The 23,333-nt window shown below is 29.5% G+C and overlaps 6 protein-coding genes across 6 annotated transcripts; all 6 read left to right on the top strand.

The window, feature by feature from the left end:
- The first annotated feature begins 2 nt into the window (after positions 1-2).
- On the top strand, positions 3-473 carry LOC139997120 (large ribosomal subunit protein eL18-like). The gene is made up of 2 exons (XM_072021564.1): positions 3-143; positions 255-473. Exons 1-2 carry the CDS (start codon positions 3-5, stop codon positions 471-473), a joined length of 360 nt encoding a protein of 119 aa, XP_071877665.1.
- Positions 474-4,008: 3,535 nt separating this feature from the next.
- On the top strand, positions 4,009-4,479 carry LOC139997121 (large ribosomal subunit protein eL18-like). Its single transcript, XM_072021565.1, has 2 exons — positions 4,009-4,149; positions 4,261-4,479. Exons 1-2 carry the CDS (start codon positions 4,009-4,011, stop codon positions 4,477-4,479), a joined length of 360 nt encoding a protein of 119 aa, XP_071877666.1.
- Positions 4,480-8,014: 3,535 nt separating this feature from the next.
- On the top strand, positions 8,015-8,485 carry LOC139997122 (large ribosomal subunit protein eL18-like). The gene is made up of 2 exons (XM_072021567.1): positions 8,015-8,155; positions 8,267-8,485. Exons 1-2 carry the CDS (start codon positions 8,015-8,017, stop codon positions 8,483-8,485), a joined length of 360 nt encoding a protein of 119 aa, XP_071877668.1.
- Positions 8,486-12,019: 3,534 nt separating this feature from the next.
- Positions 12,020-12,490, top strand: LOC139997123 (large ribosomal subunit protein eL18-like). The gene is made up of 2 exons (XM_072021568.1): positions 12,020-12,160; positions 12,272-12,490. Exons 1-2 carry the CDS (start codon positions 12,020-12,022, stop codon positions 12,488-12,490), a joined length of 360 nt encoding a protein of 119 aa, XP_071877669.1.
- A 3,535-nt stretch (positions 12,491-16,025) lies between these two features.
- Positions 16,026-16,496, top strand: LOC139997124 (large ribosomal subunit protein eL18-like). Its single transcript, XM_072021569.1, has 2 exons — positions 16,026-16,166; positions 16,278-16,496. The coding sequence occupies exons 1-2, from the start codon at positions 16,026-16,028 to the stop codon at positions 16,494-16,496; spliced, it is 360 nt and encodes a 119-aa protein (XP_071877670.1).
- A 3,535-nt stretch (positions 16,497-20,031) lies between these two features.
- On the top strand, positions 20,032-20,502 carry LOC139997118 (large ribosomal subunit protein eL18-like). The gene is made up of 2 exons (XM_072021562.1): positions 20,032-20,172; positions 20,284-20,502. Exons 1-2 carry the CDS (start codon positions 20,032-20,034, stop codon positions 20,500-20,502), a joined length of 360 nt encoding a protein of 119 aa, XP_071877663.1.
- The last annotated feature ends 2,831 nt before the right edge of the window (positions 20,503-23,333 follow it).

Raw genomic sequence — 23,333 nt, 5'->3', positions numbered from 1 at the left:
TTATGAGTAAAATACACCGTCCTCCCATATCTCTTGCACGTATTGTCAGGTTTATGAAGAAACCTGAACGAAGACATGCAATTGCAGTAATTGTTGGTACAGTGACAGATGATGCTAGGATTTTTGAAATTCCTAGACTTATAGTAAGCAATAGAAATAATTATCAGAATTTAATTTTGAGTTTGTATAAATAAAATGTTATTTTGTATTTGGTTGGAAAAATTATTAATGTATAATTTCATAATTTTTTATAGGTATGTGCTCTACGTGTTACTGAAAGAGCTAGAGCACGTATATTAAAAGCTGGAGGTGAAGTAATCACATTCGATAAATTAGCATTACGTACACCTACCGGAAAACAAACTGTTTTTGTGCAAGGTCGTCGGAAAGCTCGTGAAGCAGCTAAACACTTCGGACCTGCACCTGGCGTACCACATTCCCATACAAAACCATTGGTACGCTCTAAGGGTTGAAAGTTTGAAAGAGCAAGAGCTACGTAGGCGTAGCTGCGGTTATAAAAAATAAATTTTGTTTAACGGGCAGATTCGTTGAAAATACGAAAACAATAATCAGCTGATTCAGATAAGGAAATGGATGGAAAGGAGGGGAGAATAAGAGAAAAGCGAACTCTAATACTCGTATCTAAAATACATCTAGATGGCGTAATCGATGTTCAAATTTCATTTCATCTGTATTGTTAACGGTAAATGTATATGCAAAGTATGTAAATGGATGATTGCGTGTTAATCATATCTTTTGTTTTAATGGAAAAACTATTTAAGCTAAAACTACATGGCTCTACATTGATTATAAATAACAGAATTTTTCATAACATCTTTCTCAATTCTAGAATGCAAGAAAAAATATAAGTTATAAAGATTAACTTAAGAATGTTGAAAAAATTAAAAGAACTATTCTAACAAATAAATAAAATATACATTAATGTAAAACGTAAATAATTTTATTTATTATTATAGTGGTAGCACTGCACAAGTTTGTATTGTACAACCTGAAATGTTATGCTGCTAAAATATCTTAATATTATAAAATGAAATTATCATCTTTACCACGTTTTATTATCATGTTTCAAAGTGCTGATTAAATATTTAATATAACGCAACAAAATGCCATGATGTTAGTGAGGAATATAATATAAAGTTATATATTTTGTGTAACATAAGCTACCATTGAAAGAAATTATGAATATATACATATGTATGTATATTATATCAATCGATGCATTATTCTCTACGTGGAGACTGATGCATTCATTAGTGTTTTATCATAAAAATTACTTTACAAGAGCGGTGTTTTTATAAAATTCCATCACTTGGTGCTAACGCCACCTAGGAGTACAATACTATTTAAATTGAATCGGTATGTCCACAATATGCATACATAATAATTGATATTTTATTTAAGGAGTTACAATAGCAAATTTAAACTTTATATTTAATCAAGCCTATAATTTTCAAAAAATGAATAAAAATATTTTTTTCTATACATTTTATTTTATTCTATATTATCACTAATATATCACTAATATCACTAATTTTAATTAAGCTGTTGAGGTAATTACTTCAAGAAAAACTCTACACTTTTTCTTTTGTATATCCGTGACCTGGAGATCGCTGTTATGAATAGAATTTAGTGAAACAAAAAATTCGAAATAAGGAGAGGTCCATGTTATTGTGCCCTTGAATATAAATTTTGTTTTGGCTTACAAGGTCTAGAAACAGAAGAGCTAGAAGTAGATTTCTGTTGTTGTTTCTTGTAACCTTCGGCTAGAGCTACAAGGCTAATGATAATGTCCTTTTTGCTATAAATATATACTATCATAGCTTCTTCTATTGTATTGTAACACTGCAAGAGTGAGGATCTGGATCAGTATACGCTATACCTGTACTTATACCTATACCTATACTTATTTCAATATATTTTTTATTACAAATTCATCCACTCGTTCCTCTATCAGACAACCTCAATATGAGCAATTTTAGCATGTCTATATTGCGTGTTACTTCATAATTGTGTCATTATCTAGCAAATAGAAGTAAAACTTATAGACACGAACATTTTACATGGTATATAATTATGACAAAACATAAATTTGAGAGGGACAAAGATATAAATGTATACATTTTTTAATGGAACATATTTCATTTTTCACTGATTATGTAGATGAATTTAGGAAGCAAAAATTTCAGATACTTATTCTCTTTTTTTCAAAAATTATTAAACGTAAAAGTTATAAGCAATTAAAAATTAAACAATCCGAACGTTTCAGTGGTCGACATATATATTCAGAATGGAGTGGACCCTGCACAGGGATGGTAAGCACCCTTAAAAAAATCAAAATGGAAATTGGAGGAGATACGTTGAGTTACGCCATGCTAATTTTATAATTGTAAATAATTATAGATGTTGAGTAAATAATTAATGTGTATTGCTATAAATATAGGCAATGTGCGATTATATCACGAACTTAGAACGTTTTCAAGGGAAAAGTGAACCAACATGGATGTTCATACACGTAAGTTTAATATATAATTAACATAAATTTTAAAGCTACAATAGAAGCAATCCTACTAGAATGGTCGAATGGTAAAACTTATATTTGATGCTGACTGCCCACAATTATTAAAAGTATTAACAATGGAATTGCAACGAGTACAAAATAACGAGGAACATGAGTATGTAAGATACATAATTTTTAGTAAAACAAATAGCCATTAAAAATTAGCATTGTTGAAATAGAAGTTATTAAAATAAACGCACACGTGTAGGTTTTCTTTAGGTGTATCGGAAAGAAGTCCAGAAGAAATAAAACGATTAAAAATTATTGAAGAAACTAGAATAGCTAAAGAAACGGCAAAGAAGGCTCGAAAAGGTTTCGCAAGATCTCTCATAAAAAGGATACAGATATATTACTATAACGATTACCCTGCACGTACACACAAACAGATCATTATTTCTTTATTTATTTTAAATTAGTTTATTTCCACTTTCATTTGGATGAAAAATTAATATAAATTTGTACATTAAGTTGTTCACTCCATAGTTTTTACATAGTATTCATCGTGCCAATTTTCCATTGTCTAACAGCGCCCCCTTGGACATCCGTTTCCACGGGTCTATCTGATCTGTCTATAAGCTCGTCTGTTTCTTTTCCGGTGTATCAACATGGTAGGGTGGCGCAGTGGCGTTGTTATATTTATAAAATCAATAGAGTTTTGATTTATTTGTGTTAATCGATATAAATAAAATTCTTTGTTAAATTTGAAAAATATTAAAGTAAGTTAACAAAAATTATTTTCTTTACAGGGTATCGATATAAACCACAAACACGATAGGAAAGTTCGGCGCACAGAACCTAAGTCGCAAGATGTCTACTTACGACTTCTCGTCAAAGTAAGTGTTTTACATGCATTTCTAAATATATATATTTCTTATTACCTCTTTAATTTTGTACCAGTTGTATTTTGTATTTTATTTACAAACTAACGCTACTCTTGTAACTTGTGTTGAAAATTAATTGCGTATTACAATTGATGTAATACTATATTGTTGTCATAAACACGTGAGTTTTGAAACAGATAAATTTCTTTTGCGAACCGCACTCCGTGTCAGTGGTTTGTATTATGGTCTGATCCAATTTGAACGTTCGCTAGAAAAATTTAGTCAACTTTCCTATTCCGTGTTTTTTCTTTATGTAGAAGACGATTATATTAGCTGACACAATGCTACTCAGAAAGTTTATAAAAGTTTATATTTCTTATTAGGAAATGATACATTATTGCGTTTTAATGCAAAATTTGTATTTTTTTTTTTTTTTTTTTATAATTTCGCAATGAAACTGGTAAAACATTATTGTGATTTTTTATCAAAGTATTTTTTTATACAATAAAAATATAGAAGTATATGGTTTTATTTTTGTTATAGCTTTACCGTTTCCTAGCAAGACGTACAAATTCTAAGTTTAATAAGATTGTTCTTAAGAGACTTTTTATGAGTAAAATACACCGTCCTCCCATATCTCTTGCACGTATTGTCAGGTTTATGAAGAAACCTGAACGAAGACATGCAATTGCAGTAATTGTTGGTACAGTGACAGATGATGCTAGGATTTTTGAAATTCCTAGACTTATAGTAAGCAATAGAAATAATTATCAGAATTTAATTTTGAGTTTGTATAAATAAAATGTTATTTTGTATTTGGTTGGAAAAATTATTAATGTATAATTTCATAATTTTTTATAGGTATGTGCTCTACGTGTTACTGAAAGAGCTAGAGCACGTATATTAAAAGCTGGAGGTGAAGTAATCACATTCGATAAATTAGCATTACGTACACCTACCGGAAAACAAACTGTTTTTGTGCAAGGTCGTCGGAAAGCTCGTGAAGCAGCTAAACACTTCGGACCTGCACCTGGCGTACCACATTCCCATACAAAACCATTGGTACGCTCTAAGGGTTGAAAGTTTGAAAGAGCAAGAGCTACGTAGGCGTAGCTGCGGTTATAAAAAATAAATTTTGTTTAACGGGCAGATTCGTTGAAAATACGAAAACAATAATCAGCTGATTCAGATAAGGAAATGGATGGAAAGGAGGGGAGAATAAGAGAAAAGCGAACTCTAATACTCGTATCTAAAATACATCTAGATGGCGTAATCGATGTTCAAATTTCATTTCATCTGTATTGTTAACGGTAAATGTATATGCAAAGTATGTAAATGGATGATTGCGTGTTAATCATATCTTTTGTTTTAATGGAAAAACTATTTAAGCTAAAACTACATGGCTCTACATTGATTATAAATAACAGAATTTTTCATAACATCTTTCTCAATTCTAGAATGCAAGAAAAAATATAAGTTATAAAGATTAACTTAAGAATGTTGAAAAAATTAAAAGAACTATTCTAACAAATAAATAAAATATACATTAATGTAAAACGTAAATAATTTTATTTATTATTATAGTGGTAGCACTGCACAAGTTTGTATTGTACAACCTGAAATGTTATGCTGCTAAAATATCTTAATATTATAAAATGAAATTATCATCTTTACCACGTTTTATTATCATGTTTCAAAGTGCTGATTAAATATTTAATATAACGCAACAAAATGCCATGATGTTAGTGAGGAATATAATATAAAGTTATATATTTTGTGTAACATAAGCTACCATTGAAAGAAATTATGAATATATACATATGTATGTATATTATATCAATCGATGCATTATTCTCTACGTGGAGACTGATGCATTCATTAGTGTTTTATCATAAAAATTACTTTACAAGAGCGGTGTTTTTATAAAATTCCATCACTTGGTGCTAACGCCACCTAGGAGTACAATACTATTTAAATTGAATCGGTATGTCCACAATATGCATACATAATAATTGATATTTTATTTAAGGAGTTACAATAGCAAATTTAAACTTTATATTTAATCAAGCCTATAATTTTCAAAAAATGAATAAAAATATTTTTTTCTATACATTTTATTTTATTCTATATTATCACTAATATATCACTAATATCACTAATTTTAATTAAGCTGTTGAGGTAATTACTTCAAGAAAAACTCTACACTTCTTCTTTTGTATATCCGTGACCTGGAGATCGCTGTTATGAATAGAATTTAGTGAAACAAAAAATTCGAAATAAGGAGAGGTCCATGTTATTGTGCCCTTGAATATAAATTTTGTTTTGGCTTACAAGGTCTAGAAACAGAAGAGCTAGAAGTAGATTTCTGTTGTTGTTTCTTGTAACCTTCGGCTAGAGCTACAAGGCTAATGATAATGTCCTTTTTGCTATAAATATATACTATCATAGCTTCTTCTATTGTATTGTAACACTGCAAGAGTGAGGATCTGGATCAGTATACGCTATACCTGTACTTATACCTATACCTATACTTATTTCAATATATTTTCTATTACAAATTCATCCACTCGTTCCTCTATCAGACAACCTCAATATGAGCAATTTTAGCATGTCTATATTGCGTGTTACTTCATAATTGTGTCATTATCTAGCAAATAGAAGTAAAACTTATAGACACGAACATTTTACATGGTATATAATTATGACAAAACATAAATTTGAGAGGGACAAAGATATAAATGTATACATTTTTTAATGGAACATATTTCATTTTTCACTGATTATGTAGATGAATTTAGGAAGCAAAAATTTCAGATACGTATTCTCTTTTTTTCAAAAATTATTAAACGTAAAAGTTATAAGCAATTAAAAATTAAACAATCCGAACGTTTCAGTGGTCGACATATATATTCAGAATGGAGTGGACCCTGCACAGGGATGGTAAGCACCCTTAAAAAAATCAAAATGGAAATTGGAGGAGATACGTTGAGTTACGCCATGCTAATTTTATAATTGTAAATAATTATAGATGTTGAGTAAATAATTAATGTGTATTGCTATAAATATAGGCAATGTGCGATTATATCACGAACTTAGAACGTTTTCAAGGGAAAAGTGAACCAACATGGATGTTCATACACGTAAGTTTAATATATAATTAACATAAATTTTAAAGCTACAATAGAAGCAATCCTACTAGAATGGTCGAATGGTAAAACTTATATTTGATGCTGACTGCCCACAATTATTAAAAGTATTAACAATGGAATTGCAACGAGTACAAAATAACGAGGAACATGAGTATGTAAGATACATAATTTTTAGTAAAACAAATAGCCATTAAAAATTAGCATTGTTGAAATAGAAGTTATTAAAATAAACGCACACGTGTAGGTTTTCTTTAGGTGTATCGGAAAGAAGTCCAGAAGAAATAAAACGATTAAAAATTATTGAAGAAACTAGAATAGCTAAAGAAACGGCAAAGAAGGCTCGAAAAGGTTTCGCAAAATCTCTCATAAAAAGGATACAGATATATTACTATAACGATTACCCTGCACGTACACACAAACAGATCATTATTTCTTTATTTATTTTAAATTAGTTTATTTCCACTTTCATTTGGATGAAAAATTAATATAAATTTGTACATTAAGTTGTTCACTCCATAGTTTTTACATAGTATTCATCGTGCCAATTTTCCATTGTCTAACAGCGCCCCCTTGGACATCCGTTTCCACGGGTCTATCTGATCTGTCTATAAGCTCGTCTGTTTCTTTTCCGGTGTATCAACATGGTAGGGTGGCGCAGTGGCGTTGTTATATTTATAAAATCAATAGAGTTTTGATTTATTTGTGTTAATCGATATAAATAAAATTCTTTGTTAAATTTGAAAAATATTAAAGTAAGTTAACAAAAATTATTTTCTTTACAGGGTATCGATATAAACCACAAACACGATAGGAAAGTTCGGCGCACAGAACCTAAGTCGCAAGATGTCTACTTACGACTTCTCGTCAAAGTAAGTGTTTTACATGCATTTCTAAATATATATATTTCTTATTACCTCTTTAATTTTGTACCAGTTGTATTTTGTATTTTATTTACAAACTAACGCTACTCTTGTAACTTGTGTTGAAAATTAATTGCGTATTACAATTGATGTAATACTATATTGTTGTCATAAACACGTGAGTTTTGAAACAGATAAATTTCTTTTGCGAACCGCACTCCGTGTCAGTGGTTTGTATTATGGTCTGATCCAATTTGAACGTTCGCTAGAAAAATTTAGTCAACTTTCCTATTCCGTGTTTTTTCTTTATGTAGAAGACGATTATATTAGCTGACACAATGCTACTCAGAAAGTTTATAAAAGTTTATATTTCTTATTAGGAAATGATACATTATTGCGTTTTAATGCAAAATTTGTATTTTTTTTTTTTTTTTTTTATAATTTCGCAATGAAACTGGTAAAACATTATTGTGATTTTTTATCAAAGTATTTTTTTATACAATAAAAATATAGAAGTATATGGTTTTATTTTTGTTATAGCTTTACCGTTTCCTAGCAAGACGTACAAATTCTAAGTTTAATAAGATTGTTCTTAAGAGACTTTTTATGAGTAAAATACACCGTCCTCCCATATCTCTTGCACGTATTGTCAGGTTTATGAAGAAACCTGAACGAAGACATGCAATTGCAGTAATTGTTGGTACAGTGACAGATGATGCTAGGATTTTTGAAATTCCTAGACTTATAGTAAGCAATAGAAATAATTATCAGAATTTAATTTTGAGTTTGTATAAATAAAATGTTATTTTGTATTTGGTTGGAAAAATTATTAATGTATAATTTCATAATTTTTTATAGGTATGTGCTCTACGTGTTACTGAAAGAGCTAGAGCACGTATATTAAAAGCTGGAGGTGAAGTAATCACATTCGATAAATTAGCATTACGTACACCTACCGGAAAACAAACTGTTTTTGTGCAAGGTCGTCGGAAAGCTCGTGAAGCAGCTAAACACTTCGGACCTGCACCTGGCGTACCACATTCCCATACAAAACCATTGGTACGCTCTAAGGGTTGAAAGTTTGAAAGAGCAAGAGCTACGTAGGCGTAGCTGCGGTTATAAAAAATAAATTTTGTTTAACGGGCAGATTCGTTGAAAATACGAAAACAATAATCAGCTGATTCAGATAAGGAAATGGATGGAAAGGAGGGGAGAATAAGAGAAAAGCGAACTCTAATACTCGTATCTAAAATACATCTAGATGGCGTAATCGATGTTCAAATTTCATTTCATCTGTATTGTTAACGGTAAATGTATATGCAAAGTATGTAAATGGATGATTGCGTGTTAATCATATCTTTTGTTTTAATGGAAAAACTATTTAAGCTAAAACTACATGGCTCTACATTGATTATAAATAACAGAATTTTTCATAACATCTTTCTCAATTCTAGAATGCAAGAAAAAATATAAGTTATAAAGATTAACTTAAGAATGTTGAAAAAATTAAAAGAACTATTCTAACAAATAAATAAAATATACATTAATGTAAAACGTAAATAATTTTATTTATTATTATAGTGGTAGCACTGCACAAGTTTGTATTGTACAACCTGAAATGTTATGCTGCTAAAATATCTTAATATTATAAAATGAAATTATCATCTTTACCACGTTTTATTATCATGTTTCAAAGTGCTGATTAAATATTTAATATAACGCAACAAAATGCCATGATGTTAGTGAGGAATATAATATAAAGTTATATATTTTGTGTAACATAAGCTACCATTGAAAGAAATTATGAATATATACATATGTATGTATATTATATCAATCGATGCATTATTCTCTACGTGGAGACTGATGCATTCATTAGTGTTTTATCATAAAAATTACTTTACAAGAGCGGTGTTTTTATAAAATTCCATCACTTGGTGCTAACGCCACCTAGGAGTACAATACTATTTAAATTGAATCGGTATGTCCACAATATGCATACATAATAATTGATATTTTATTTAAGGAGTTACAATAGCAAATTTAAACTTTATATTTAATCAAGCCTATAATTTTCAAAAAATGAATAAAAATATTTTTTTCTATACATTTTATTTTATTCTATATTATCACTAATATATCACTAATATCACTAATTTTAATTAAGCTGTTGAGGTAATTACTTCAAGAAAAACTCTACACTTTTTCTTTTGTATATCCGTGACCTGGAGATCGCTGTTATGAATAGAATTTAGTGAAACAAAAAATTCGAAATAAGGAGAGGTCCATGTTATTGTGCCCTTGAATATAAATTTTGTTTTGGCTTACAAGGTCTAGAAACAGAAGAGCTAGAAGTAGATTTCTGTTGTTGTTTCTTGTAACCTTCGGCTAGAGCTACAAGGCTAATGATAATGTCCTTTTTGCTATAAATATATACTATCATAGCTTCTTCTATTGTATTGTAACACTGCAAGAGTGAGGATCTGGATCAGTATACGCTATACCTGTACTTATACCTATACCTATACTTATTTCAATATATTTTTTATTACAAATTCATCCACTCGTTCCTCTATCAGACAACCTCAATATGAGCAATTTTAGCATGTCTATATTGCGTGTTACTTCATAATTGTGTCATTATCTAGCAAATAGAAGTAAAACTTATAGACACGAACATTTTACATGGTATATAATTATGACAAAACATAAATTTGAGAGGGACAAAGATATAAATGTATACATTTTTTAATGGAACATATTTCATTTTTCACTGATTATGTAGATGAATTTAGGAAGCAAAAATTTCAGATACGTATTCTCTTTTTTTCAAAAATTATTAAACGTAAAAGTTATAAGCAATTAAAAATTAAACAATCCGAACGTTTCAGTGGTCGACATATATATTCAGAATGGAGTGGACCCTGCACAGGGATGGTAAGCACCCATAAAAAAATCAAAATGGAAATTGGAGGAGATACGTTGAGTTACGCCATGCTAATTTTATAATTGTAAATAATTATAGATGTTGAGTAAATAATTAATGTGTATTGCTATAAATATAGGCAATGTGCGATTATATCACGAACTTAGAACGTTTTCAAGGGAAAAGTGAACCAACATGGATGTTCATACACGTAAGTTTAATATATAATTAACATAAATTTTAAAGCTACAATAGAAGCAATCCTACTAGAATGGTCGAATGGTAAATCTTATATTTGATGCTGACTGCCCACAATTATTAAAAGTATTAACAATGGAATTGCAACGAGTACAAAATAACGAGGAACATGAGTATGTAAGATACATAATTTTTAGTAAAACAAATAGCCATTAAAAATTAGCATTGTTGAAATAGAAGTTATTAAAATAAACGCACACGTGTAGGTTTTCTTTAGGTGTATCGGAAAGAAGTCCAGAAGAAATAAAACGATTAAAAATTATTGAAGAAACTAGAATAGCTAAAGAAACGGCAAAGAAGGCTCGAAAAGGTTTCGCAAAATCTCTCATAAAAAGGATACAGATATATTACTATAACGATTACCCTGCACGTACACACAAACAGATCATTATTTCTTTATTTATTTTAAATTAGTTTATTTCCACTTTCATTTGGATGAAAAATTAATATAAATTTGTACATTAAGTTGTTCACTCCATAGTTTTTACATAGTATTCATCGTGCCAATTTTCCATTGTCTAACAGCGCCCCCTTGGACATCCGTTTCCACGGGTCTATCTGATCTGTCTATAAGCTCGTCTGTTTCTTTTCCGGTGTATCAACATGGTAGGGTGGCGCAGTGGCGTTGTTATATTTATAAAATCAATAGAGTTTTGATTTATTTGTGTTAATCGATATAAATAAAATTCTTTGTTAAATTTGAAAAATATTAAAGTAAGTTAACAAAAATTATTTTCTTTACAGGGTATCGATATAAACCACAAACACGATAGGAAAGTTCGGCGCACAGAACCTAAGTCGCAAGATGTCTACTTACGACTTCTCGTCAAAGTAAGTGTTTTACATGCATTTCTAAATATATATATTTCTTATTACCTCTTTAATTTTGTACCAGTTGTATTTTGTATTTTATTTACAAACTAACGCTACTCTTGTAACTTGTGTTGAAAATTAATTGCGTATTACAATTGATGTAATACTATATTGTTGTCATAAACACGTGAGTTTTGAAACAGATAAATTTCTTTTGCGAACCGCACTCCGTGTCAGTGGTTTGTATTATGGTCTGATCCAATTTGAACGTTCGCTAGAAAAATTTAGTCAACTTTCCTATTCCGTGTTTTTTCTTTATGTAGAAGACGATTATATTAGCTGACACAATGCTACTCAGAAAGTTTATAAAAGTTTATATTTCTTATTAGGAAATGATACATTATTGCGTTTTAATGCAAAATTTGTATTTTTTTTTTTTTTTTTTATAATTTCGCAATGAAACTGGTAAAACATTATTGTGATTTTTTATCAAAGTATTTTTTTATACAATAAAAATATAGAAGTATATGGTTTTATTTTTGTTATAGCTTTACCGTTTCCTAGCAAGACGTACAAATTCTAAGTTTAATAAGATTGTTCTTAAGAGACTTTTTATGAGTAAAATACACCGTCCTCCCATATCTCTTGCACGTATTGTCAGGTTTATGAAGAAACCTGAACGAAGACATGCAATTGCAGTAATTGTTGGTACAGTGACAGATGATGCTAGGATTTTTGAAATTCCTAGACTTATAGTAAGCAATAGAAATAATTATCAGAATTTAATTTTGAGTTTGTATAAATAAAATGTTATTTTGTATTTGGTTGGAAAAATTATTAATGTATAATTTCATAATTTTTTATAGGTATGTGCTCTACGTGTTACTGAAAGAGCTAGAGCACGTATATTAAAAGCTGGAGGTGAAGTAATCACATTCGATAAATTAGCATTACGTACACCTACCGGAAAACAAACTGTTTTTGTGCAAGGTCGTCGGAAAGCTCGTGAAGCAGCTAAACACTTCGGACCTGCACCTGGCGTACCACATTCCCATACAAAACCATTGGTACGCTCTAAGGGTTGAAAGTTTGAAAGAGCAAGAGCTACGTAGGCGTAGCTGCGGTTATAAAAAATAAATTTTGTTTAACGGGCAGATTCGTTGAAAATACGAAAACAATAATCAGCTGATTCAGATAAGGAAATGGATGGAAAGGAGGGGAGAATAAGAGAAAAGCGAACTCTAATACTCGTATCTAAAATACATCTAGATGGCGTAATCGATGTTCAAATTTCATTTCATCTGTATTGTTAACGGTAAATGTATATGCAAAGTATGTAAATGGATGATTGCGTGTTAATCATATCTTTTGTTTTAATGGAAAAACTATTTAAGCTAAAACTACATGGCTCTACATTGATTATAAATAACAGAATTTTTCATAACATCTTTCTCAATTCTAGAATGCAAGAAAAAATATAAGTTATAAAGATTAACTTAAGAATGTTGAAAAAATTAAAAGAACTATTCTAACAAATAAATAAAATATACATTAATGTAAAACGTAAATAATTTTATTTATTATTATAGTGGTAGCACTGCACAAGTTTGTATTGTACAACCTGAAATGTTATGCTGCTAAAATATCTTAATATTATAAAATGAAATTATCATCTTTACCACGTTTTATTATCATGTTTCAAAGTGCTGATTAAATATTTAATATAACGCAACAAAATGCCATGATGTTAGTGAGGAATATAATATAAAGTTATATATTTTGTGTAACATAAGCTACCATTGAAAGAAATTATGAATATATACATATGTATGTATATTATATCAATCGATGCATTATTCTCTACGTGGAGACTGATGCATTCATTAGTGTTTTATCATAAAAATTACTTTACAAGAGCGGTGTTTTTATAAAATTCCATCACTTGGTGCTAACGCCACCTAGGAGTACAATACTATTTAAATTGAATCGGTATGTCCACAATATGCATACATAATAATTGATATTTTATTTAAGGAGTTACAATAGCAAATTTAAACTTTATATTTAATCAAGCCTATAATTTTCAAAAAATGAATAAAAATATTTTTTTCTATACATTTTATTTTATTCTATATTATCACTAATATATCACTAATATCACTAATTTTAATTAAGCTGTTGAGGTAATTACTTCAAGAAAAACTCTACACTTCTTCTTTTGTATATCCGTGACCTGGAGATCGCTGTTATGAATAGAATTTAGTGAAACAAAAAATTCGAAATAAGGAGAGGTCCATGTTATTGTGCCCTTGAATATAAATTTTGTTTTGGCTTACAAGGTCTAGAAACAGAAGAGCTAGAAGTAGATTTCTGTTGTTGTTTCTTGTAACCTTCGGCTAGAGCTACAAGGCTAATGATAATGTCCTTTTTGCTATAAATATATACTATCATAGCTTCTTCTATTGTATTGTAACACTGCAAGAGTGAGGATCTGGATCAGTATACGCTATACCTGTACTTATACCTATACCTATACTTATTTCAATATATTTTCTATTACAAATTCATCCACTCGTTCCTCTATCAGACAACCTCAATATGAGCAATTTTAGCATGTCTATATTGCGTGTTACTTCATAATTGTGTCATTATCTAGCAAATAGAAGTAAAACTTATAGACACGAACATTTTACATGGTATATAATTATGACAAAACATAAATTTGAGAGGGACAAAGATATAAATGTATACATTTTTTAATGGAACATATTTCATTTTTCACTGATTATGTAGATGAATTTAGGAAGCAAAAATTTCAGATACGTATTCTCTTTTTTTCAAAAATTATTAAACGTAAAAGTTATAAGCAATTAAAAATTAAACAATCCGAACGTTTCAGTGGTCGACATATATATTCAGAATGGAGTGGACCCTGCACAGGGATGGTAAGCACCCATAAAAAAATCAAAATGGAAATTGGAGGAGATACGTTGAGTTACGCCATGCTAATTTTATAATTGTAAATAATTATAGATGTTGAGTAAATAATTAATGTGTATTGCTATAAATATAGGCAATGTGCGATTATATCACGAACTTAGAACGTTTTCAAGGGAAAAGTGAACCAACATGGATGTTCATACACGTAAGTTTAATATATAATTAACATAAATTTTAAAGCTACAATAGAAGCAATCCTACTAGAATGGTCGAATGGTAAATCTTATATTTGATGCTGACTGCCCACAATTATTAAAAGTATTAACAATGGAATTGCAACGAGTACAAAATAACGAGGAACATGAGTATGTAAGATACATAATTTTTAGTAAAACAAATAGCCATTAAAAATTAGCATTGTTGAAATAGAAGTTATTAAAATAAACGCACACGTGTAGGTTTTCTTTAGGTGTATCGGAAAGAAGTCCAGAAGAAATAAAACGATTAAAAATTATTGAAGAAACTAGAATAGCTAAAGAAACGGCAAAGAAGGCTCGAAAAGGTTTCGCAAAATCTCTCATAAAAAGGATACAGATATATTACTATAACGATTACCCTGCACGTACACACAAACAGATCATTATTTCTTTATTTATTTTAAATTAGTTTATTTCCACTTTCATTTGGATGAAAAATTAATATAAATTTGTACATTAAGTTGTTCACTCCATAGTTTTTACATAGTATTCATCGTGCCAATTTTCCATTGTCTAACAGCGCCCCCTTGGACATCCGTTTCCACGGGTCTATCTGATCTGTCTATAAGCTCGTCTGTTTCTTTTCCGGTGTATCAACATGGTAGGGTGGCGCAGTGGCGTTGTTATATTTATAAAATCAATAGAGTTTTGATTTATTTGTGTTAATCGATATAAATAAAATTCTTTGTTAAATTTGAAAAATATTAAAGTAAGTTAACAAAAATTATTTTCTTTACAGGGTATCGATATAAACCACAAACACGATAGGAAAGTTCGGCGCACAGAACCTAAGTCGCAAGATGTCTACTTACGACTTCTCGTCAAAGTAAGTGTTTTACATGCATTTCTAAATATATATATTTCTTATTACCTCTTTAATTTTGTACCAGTTGTATTTTGTATTTTATTTACAAACTAACGCTACTCTTGTAACTTGTGTTGAAAATTAATTGCGTATTACAATTGATGTAATACTATATTGTTGTCATAAACACGTGAGTTTTGAAACAGATAAATTTCTTTTGCGAACCGCACTCCGTGTCAGTGGTTTGTATTATGGTCTGATCCAATTTGAACGTTCGCTAGAAAAATTTAGTCAACTTTCCTATTCCGTGTTTTTTCTTTATGTAGAAGACGATTATATTAGCTGACACAATGCTACTCAGAAAGTTTATAAAAGTTTATATTTCTTATTAGGAAATGATACATTATTGCGTTTTAATGCAAAATTTGTATTTTTTTTTTTTTTTTTTTATAATTTCGCAATGAAACTGGTAAAACATTATTGTGATTTTTTATCAAAGTATTTTTTTATACAATAAAAATATAGAAGTATATGGTTTTATTTTTGTTATAGCTTTACCGTTTCCTAGCAAGACGTACAAATTCTAAGTTTAATAAGATTGTTCTTAAGAGACTTTTTATGAGTAAAATACACCGTCCTCCCATATCTCTTGCACGTATTGTCAGGTTTATGAAGAAACCTGAACGAAGACATGCAATTGCAGTAATTGTTGGTACAGTGACAGATGATGCTAGGATTTTTGAAATTCCTAGACTTATAGTAAGCAATAGAAATAATTATCAGAATTTAATTTTGAGTTTGTATAAATAAAATGTTATTTTGTATTTGGTTGGAAAAATTATTAATGTATAATTTCATAATTTTTTATAGGTATGTGCTCTACGTGTTACTGAAAGAGCTAGAGCACGTATATTAAAAGCTGGAGGTGAAGTAATCACATTCGATAAATTAGCATTACGTACACCTACCGGAAAACAAACTGTTTTTGTGCAAGGTCGTCGGAAAGCTCGTGAAGCAGCTAAACACTTCGGACCTGCACCTGGCGTACCACATTCCCATACAAAACCATTGGTACGCTCTAAGGGTTGAAAGTTTGAAAGAGCAAGAGCTACGTAGGCGTAGCTGCGGTTATAAAAAATAAATTTTGTTTAACGGGCAGATTCGTTGAAAATACGAAAACAATAATCAGCTGATTCAGATAAGGAAATGGATGGAAAGGAGGGGAGAATAAGAGAAAAGCGAACTCTAATACTCGTATCTAAAATACATCTAGATGGCGTAATCGATGTTCAAATTTCATTTCATCTGTATTGTTAACGGTAAATGTATATGCAAAGTATGTAAATGGATGATTGCGTGTTAATCATATCTTTTGTTTTAATGGAAAAACTATTTAAGCTAAAACTACATGGCTCTACATTGATTATAAATAACAGAATTTTTCATAACATCTTTCTCAATTCTAGAATGCAAGAAAAAATATAAGTTATAAAGATTAACTTAAGAATGTTGAAAAAATTAAAAGAACTATTCTAACAAATAAATAAAATATACATTAATGTAAAACGTAAATAATTTTATTTATTATTATAGTGGTAGCACTGCACAAGTTTGTATTGTACAACCTGAAATGTTATGCTGCTAAAATATCTTAATATTATAAAATGAAATTATCATCTTTACCACGTTTTATTATCATGTTTCAAAGTGCTGATTAAATATTTAATATAACGCAACAAAATGCCATGATGTTAGTGAGGAATATAATATAAAGTTATATATTTTGTGTAACATAAGCTACCATTGAAAGAAATTATGAATATATACATATGTATGTATATTATATCAATCGATGCATTATTCTCTACGTGGAGACTGATGCATTCATTAGTGTTTTATCATAAAAATTACTTTACAAGAGCGGTGTTTTTATAAAATTCCATCACTTGGTGCTAACGCCACCTAGGAGTACAATACTATTTAAATTGAATCGGTATGTCCACAATATGCATACATAATAATTGATATTTTATTTAAGGAGTTACAATAGCAAATTTAAACTTTATATTTAATCAAGCCTATAATTTTCAAAAAATGAATAAAAATATTTTTTTCTATACATTTTATTTTATTCTATATTATCACTAATATATCACTAATATCACTAATTTTAATTAAGCTGTTGAGGTAATTACTTCAAGAAAAACTCTACACTTCTTCTTTTGTATATCCGTGACCTGGAGATCGCTGTTATGAATAGAATTTAGTGAAACAAAAAATTCGAAATAAGGAGAGGTCCATGTTATTGTGCCCTTGAATATAAATTTTGTTTTGGCTTACAAGGTCTAGAAACAGAAGAGCTAGAAGTAGATTTCTGTTGTTGTTTCTTGTAACCTTCGGCTAGAGCTACAAGGCTAATGATAATGTCCTTTTTGCTATAAATATATACTATCATAGCTTCTTCTATTGTATTGTAACACTGCAAGAGTGAGGATCTGGATCAGTATACGCTATACCTGTACTTATACCTATACCTATACTTATTTCAATATATTTTCTATTACAAATTCATCCACTCGTTCCTCTATCAGACAACCTCAATATGAGCAATTTTAGCATGTCTATATTGCGTGTTACTTCATAATTGTGTCATTATCTAGCAAATAGAAGTAAAACTTATAGACACGAACATTTTACATGGTATATAATTATGACAAAACATAAATTTGAGAGGGACAAAGATATAAATGTATACATTTTTTAATGGAACATATTTCATTTTTCACTGATTATGTAGATGAATTTAGGAAGCAAAAATTTCAGATACGTATTCTCTTTTTTTCAAAAATTATTAAACGTAAAAGTTATAAGCAATTAAAAATTAAACAATCCGAACGTTTCAGTGGTCGACATATATATTCAGAATGGAGTGGACCCTGCACAGGGATGGTAAGCACCCTTAAAAAAATCAAAATGGAAATTGGAGGAGATACGTTGAGTTACGCCATGCTAATTTTATAATTGTAAATAATTATAGATGTTGAGTAAATAATTAATGTGTATTGCTATAAATATAGGCAATGTGCGATTATATCACGAACTTAGAACGTTTTCAAGGGAAAAGTGAACCAACATGGATGTTCATACACGTAAGTTTAATATATAATTAACATAAATTTTAAAGCTACAATAGAAGCAATCCTACTAGAATGGTCGAATGGTAAATCTTATATTTGATGCTGACTGCCCACAATTATTAAAAGTATTAACAATGGAATTGCAACGAGTACAAAATAACGAGGAACATGAGTATGTAAGATACATAATTTTTAGTAAAACAAATAGCCATTAAAAATTAGCATTGTTGAAATAGAAGTTATTAAAATAAACGCACACGTGTAGGTTTTCTTTAGGTGTATCGGAAAGAAGTCCAGAAGAAATAAAACGATTAAAAATTATTGAAGAAACTAGAATAGCTAAAGAAACGGCAAAGAAGGCTCGAAAAGGTTTCGCAAAATCTCTCATAAAAAGGATACAGATATATTACTATAACGATTACCCTGCACGTACACACAAACAGATCATTATTTCTTTATTTATTTTAAATTAGTTTATTTCCACTTTCATTTGGATGAAAAATTAATATAAATTTGTACATTAAGTTGTTCACTCCATAGTTTTTACATAGTATTCATCGTGCCAATTTTCCATTGTCTAACAGCGCCCCCTTGGACATCCGTTTCCACGGGTCTATCTGATCTGTCTATAAGCTCGTCTGTTTCTTTTCCGGTGTATCAACATGGTAGGGTGGCGCAGTGGCGTTGTTATATTTATAAAATCAATAGAGTTTTGATTTATTTGTGTTAATCGATATAAATAAAATTCTTTGTTAAATTTGAAAAATATTAAAGTAAGTTAACAAAAATTATTTTCTTTACAGGGTATCGATATAAACCACAAACACGATAGGAAAGTTCGGCGCACAGAACCTAAGTCGCAAGATGTCTACTTACGACTTCTCGTCAAAGTAAGTGTTTTACATGCATTTCTAAATATATATATTTCTTATTACCTCTTTAATTTTGTACCAGTTGTATTTTGTATTTTATTTACAAACTAACGCTACTCTTGTAACTTGTGTTGAAAATTAATTGCGTATTACAATTGATGTAATACTATATTGTTGTCATAAACACGTGAGTTTTGAAACAGATAAATTTCTTTTGCGAACCGCACTCCGTGTCAGTGGTTTGTATTATGGTCTGATCCAATTTGAACGTTCGCTAGAAAAATTTAGTCAACTTTCCTATTCCGTGTTTTTTCTTTATGTAGAAGACGATTATATTAGCTGACACAATGCTACTCAGAAAGTTTATAAAAGTTTATATTTCTTATTAGGAAATGATACATTATTGCGTTTTAATGCAAAATTTGTATTTTTTTTTTTTTTTTTTTATAATTTCGCAATGAAACTGGTAAAACATTATTGTGATTTTTTATCAAAGTATTTTTTTATACAATAAAAATATAGAAGTATATGGTTTTATTTTTGTTATAGCTTTACCGTTTCCTAGCAAGACGTACAAATTCTAAGTTTAATAAGATTGTTCTTAAGAGACTTTTTATGAGTAAAATACACCGTCCTCCCATATCTCTTGCACGTATTGTCAGGTTTATGAAGAAACCTGAACGAAGACATGCAATTGCAGTAATTGTTGGTACAGTGACAGATGATGCTAGGATTTTTGAAATTCCTAGACTTATAGTAAGCAATAGAAATAATTATCAGAATTTAATTTTGAGTTTGTATAAATAAAATGTTATTTTGTATTTGGTTGGAAAAATTATTAATGTATAATTTCATAATTTTTTATAGGTATGTGCTCTACGTGTTACTGAAAGAGCTAGAGCACGTATATTAAAAGCTGGAGGTGAAGTAATCACATTCGATAAATTAGCATTACGTACACCTACCGGAAAACAAACTGTTTTTGTGCAAGGTCGTCGGAAAGCTCGTGAAGCAGCTAAACACTTCGGACCTGCACCTGGCGTACCACATTCCCATACAAAACCATTGGTACGCTCTAAGGGTTGAAAGTTTGAAAGAGCAAGAGCTACGTAGGCGTAGCTGCGGTTATAAAAAATAAATTTTGTTTAACGGGCAGATTCGTTGAAAATACGAAAACAATAATCAGCTGATTCAGATAAGGAAATGGATGGAAAGGAGGGGAGAATAAGAGAAAAGCGAACTCTAATACTCGTATCTAAAATACATCTAGATGGCGTAATCGATGTTCAAATTTCATTTCATCTGTATTGTTAACGGTAAATGTATATGCAAAGTATGTAAATGGATGATTGCGTGTTAATCATATCTTTTGTTTTAATGGAAAAACTATTTAAGCTAAAACTACATGGCTCTACATTGATTATAAATAACAGAATTTTTCATAACATCTTTCTCAATTCTAGAATGCAAGAAAAAATATAAGTTATAAAGATTAACTTAAGAATGTTGAAAAAATTAAAAGAACTATTCTAACAAATAAATAAAATATACATTAATGTAAAACGTAAATAATTTTATTTATTATTATAGTGGTAGCACTGCACAAGTTTGTATTGTACAACCTGAAATGTTATGCTGCTAAAATATCTTAATATTATAAAATGAAATTATCATCTTTACCACGTTTTATTATCATGTTTCAAAGTGCTGATTAAATATTTAATATAACGCAACAAAATGCCATGATGTTAGTGAGGAATATAATATAAAGTTATATATTTTGTGTAACATAAGCTACCATTGAAAGAAATTATGAATATATACATATGTATGTATATTATATCAATCGATGCATTATTCTCTACGTGGAGACTGATGCATTCATTAGTGTTTTATCATAAAAATTACTTTACAAGAGCGGTGTTTTTATAAAATTCCATCACTTGGTGCTAACGCCACCTAGGAGTACAATACTATTTAAATTGAATCGGTATGTCCACAATATGCATACATAATAATTGATATTTTATTTAAGGAGTTACAATAGCAAATTTAAACTTTATATTTAATCAAGCCTATAATTTTCAAAAAATGAATAAAAATATTTTTTTCTATACATTTTATTTTATTCTATATTATCACTAATATATCACTAATATCACTAATTTTAATTAAGCTGTTGAGGTAATTACTTCAAGAAAAACTCTACACTTCTTCTTTTGTATATCCGTGACCTGGAGATCGCTGTTATGAATAGAATTTAGTGAAACAAAAAATTCGAAATAAGGAGAGGTCCATGTTATTGTGCCCTTGAATATAAATTTTGTTTTGGCTTACAAGGTCTAGAAACAGAAGAGCTAGAAGTAGATTTCTGTTGTTGTTTCTTGTAACCTTCGGCTAGAGCTACAAGGCTAATGATAATGTCCTTTTTGCTATAAATATATACTATCATAGCTTCTTCTATTGTATTGTAACACTGCAAGAGTGAGGATCTGGATCAGTATACGCTATACCTGTACTTATACCTATACCTATACTTATTTCAATATATTTTCTATTACAAATTCATCCACTCGTTCCTCTATCAGACAACCTCAATATGAGCAATTTTAGCATGTCTATATTGCGTGTTACTTCATAATTGTGTCATTATCTAGCAAATAGAAGTAAAACTTATAGACACGAACATTTTACATGGTATATAATTATGACAAAACATAAATTTGAGAGGGACAAAGATATAAATGTATACATTTTTTAATGGAACATATTTCATTTTTCACTGATTATGTAGATGAATTTAGGAAGCAAAAATTTCAGATACGTATTCTCTTTTTTTCAAAAATTATTAAACGTAAAAGTTATAAGCAATTAAAAATTAAACAATCCGAACGTTTCAGTGGTCGACATATATATTCAGAATGGAGTGGACCCTGCACAGGGATGGTAAGCACCCTTAAAAAAATCAAAATGGAAATTGGAGGAGATACGTTGAGTTACGCCATGCTAATTTTATAATTGTAAATAATTATAGATGTTGAGTAAATAATTAATGTGTATTGCTATAAATATAGGCAATGTGCGATTATATCACGAACTTAGAACGTTTTCAAGGGAAAAGTGAACCAACATGGATGTTCATACACGTAAGTTTAATATATAATTAACATAAATTTTAAAGCTACAATAGAAGCAATCCTACTAGAATGGTCGAATGGTAAATCTTATATTTGATGCTGACTGCCCACAATTATTAAAAGTATTAACAATGGAATTGCAACGAGTACAAAATAACGAGGAACATGAGTATGTAAGATACATAATTTTTAGTAAAACAAATAGCCATTAAAAATTAGCATTGTTGAAATAGAAGTTATTAAAATAAACGCACACGTGTAGGTTTTCTTTAGGTGTATCGGAAAGAAGTCCAGAAGAAATAAAACGATTAAAAATTATTGAAGAAACTAGAATAGCTAAAGAAACGGCAAAGAAGGCTCGAAAAGGTTTCGCAAAATCTCTCATAAAAAGGATACAGATATATTACTATAACGATTACCCTGCACGTACACACAAACAGATCATTATTTCTTTATTTATTTTAAATTAGTTTATTTCCACTTTCATTTGGATGAAAAATTAATATAAATTTGTACATTAAGTTGTTCACTCCATAGTTTTTACATAGTATTCATCGTGCCAATTTTCCATTGTCTAACAGCGCCCCCTTGGACATCCGTTTCCACGGGTCTATCTGATCTGTCTATAAGCTCGTCTGTTTCTTTTCCGGTGTATCAACATGGTAGGGTGGCGCAGTGGCGTTGTTATATTTATAAAATCAATAGAGTTTTGATTTATTTGTGTTAATCGATATAAATAAAATTCTTTGTTAAATTTGAAAAATATTAAAGTAAGTTAAC

The sequence above is a fragment of the Bombus fervidus genome, unplaced genomic scaffold (assembly GCF_041682495.2).
Source record: "Bombus fervidus isolate BK054 unplaced genomic scaffold, iyBomFerv1 scaffold0030, whole genome shotgun sequence".
NCBI lineage: Eukaryota > Metazoa > Arthropoda > Insecta > Hymenoptera > Apidae > Bombus > Bombus fervidus.
Note: the sequence above shows the minus strand (reverse complement) of the source record. Positions and strands in the feature narration are given on the sequence as shown.

Excerpts from the sequence above, each read along its gene's own strand:
- LOC139997122 (XM_072021567.1), top strand. The coding sequence starts at position 8,015 with ATGAGTAAAATACACCGTCCTCCCATATCTCTTGCACGTATTGTCAGG. Across the intron at positions 8,156-8,266 it reads TTGAAATTCCTAGACTTATA|GTATGTGCTCTACGTGTTAC; the intron begins GTAAGCAATAGA and ends AATTTTTTATAG.
- LOC139997120 (XM_072021564.1), top strand. The coding sequence starts at position 3 with ATGAGTAAAATACACCGTCCTCCCATATCTCTTGCACGTATTGTCAGG. Across the intron at positions 144-254 it reads TTGAAATTCCTAGACTTATA|GTATGTGCTCTACGTGTTAC; the intron begins GTAAGCAATAGA and ends AATTTTTTATAG.
- LOC139997123 (XM_072021568.1), top strand. The coding sequence starts at position 12,020 with ATGAGTAAAATACACCGTCCTCCCATATCTCTTGCACGTATTGTCAGG. Across the intron at positions 12,161-12,271 it reads TTGAAATTCCTAGACTTATA|GTATGTGCTCTACGTGTTAC; the intron begins GTAAGCAATAGA and ends AATTTTTTATAG.
- LOC139997121 (XM_072021565.1), top strand. The coding sequence starts at position 4,009 with ATGAGTAAAATACACCGTCCTCCCATATCTCTTGCACGTATTGTCAGG. Across the intron at positions 4,150-4,260 it reads TTGAAATTCCTAGACTTATA|GTATGTGCTCTACGTGTTAC; the intron begins GTAAGCAATAGA and ends AATTTTTTATAG.
- LOC139997124 (XM_072021569.1), top strand. The coding sequence starts at position 16,026 with ATGAGTAAAATACACCGTCCTCCCATATCTCTTGCACGTATTGTCAGG. Across the intron at positions 16,167-16,277 it reads TTGAAATTCCTAGACTTATA|GTATGTGCTCTACGTGTTAC; the intron begins GTAAGCAATAGA and ends AATTTTTTATAG.
- LOC139997118 (XM_072021562.1), top strand. The coding sequence starts at position 20,032 with ATGAGTAAAATACACCGTCCTCCCATATCTCTTGCACGTATTGTCAGG. Across the intron at positions 20,173-20,283 it reads TTGAAATTCCTAGACTTATA|GTATGTGCTCTACGTGTTAC; the intron begins GTAAGCAATAGA and ends AATTTTTTATAG.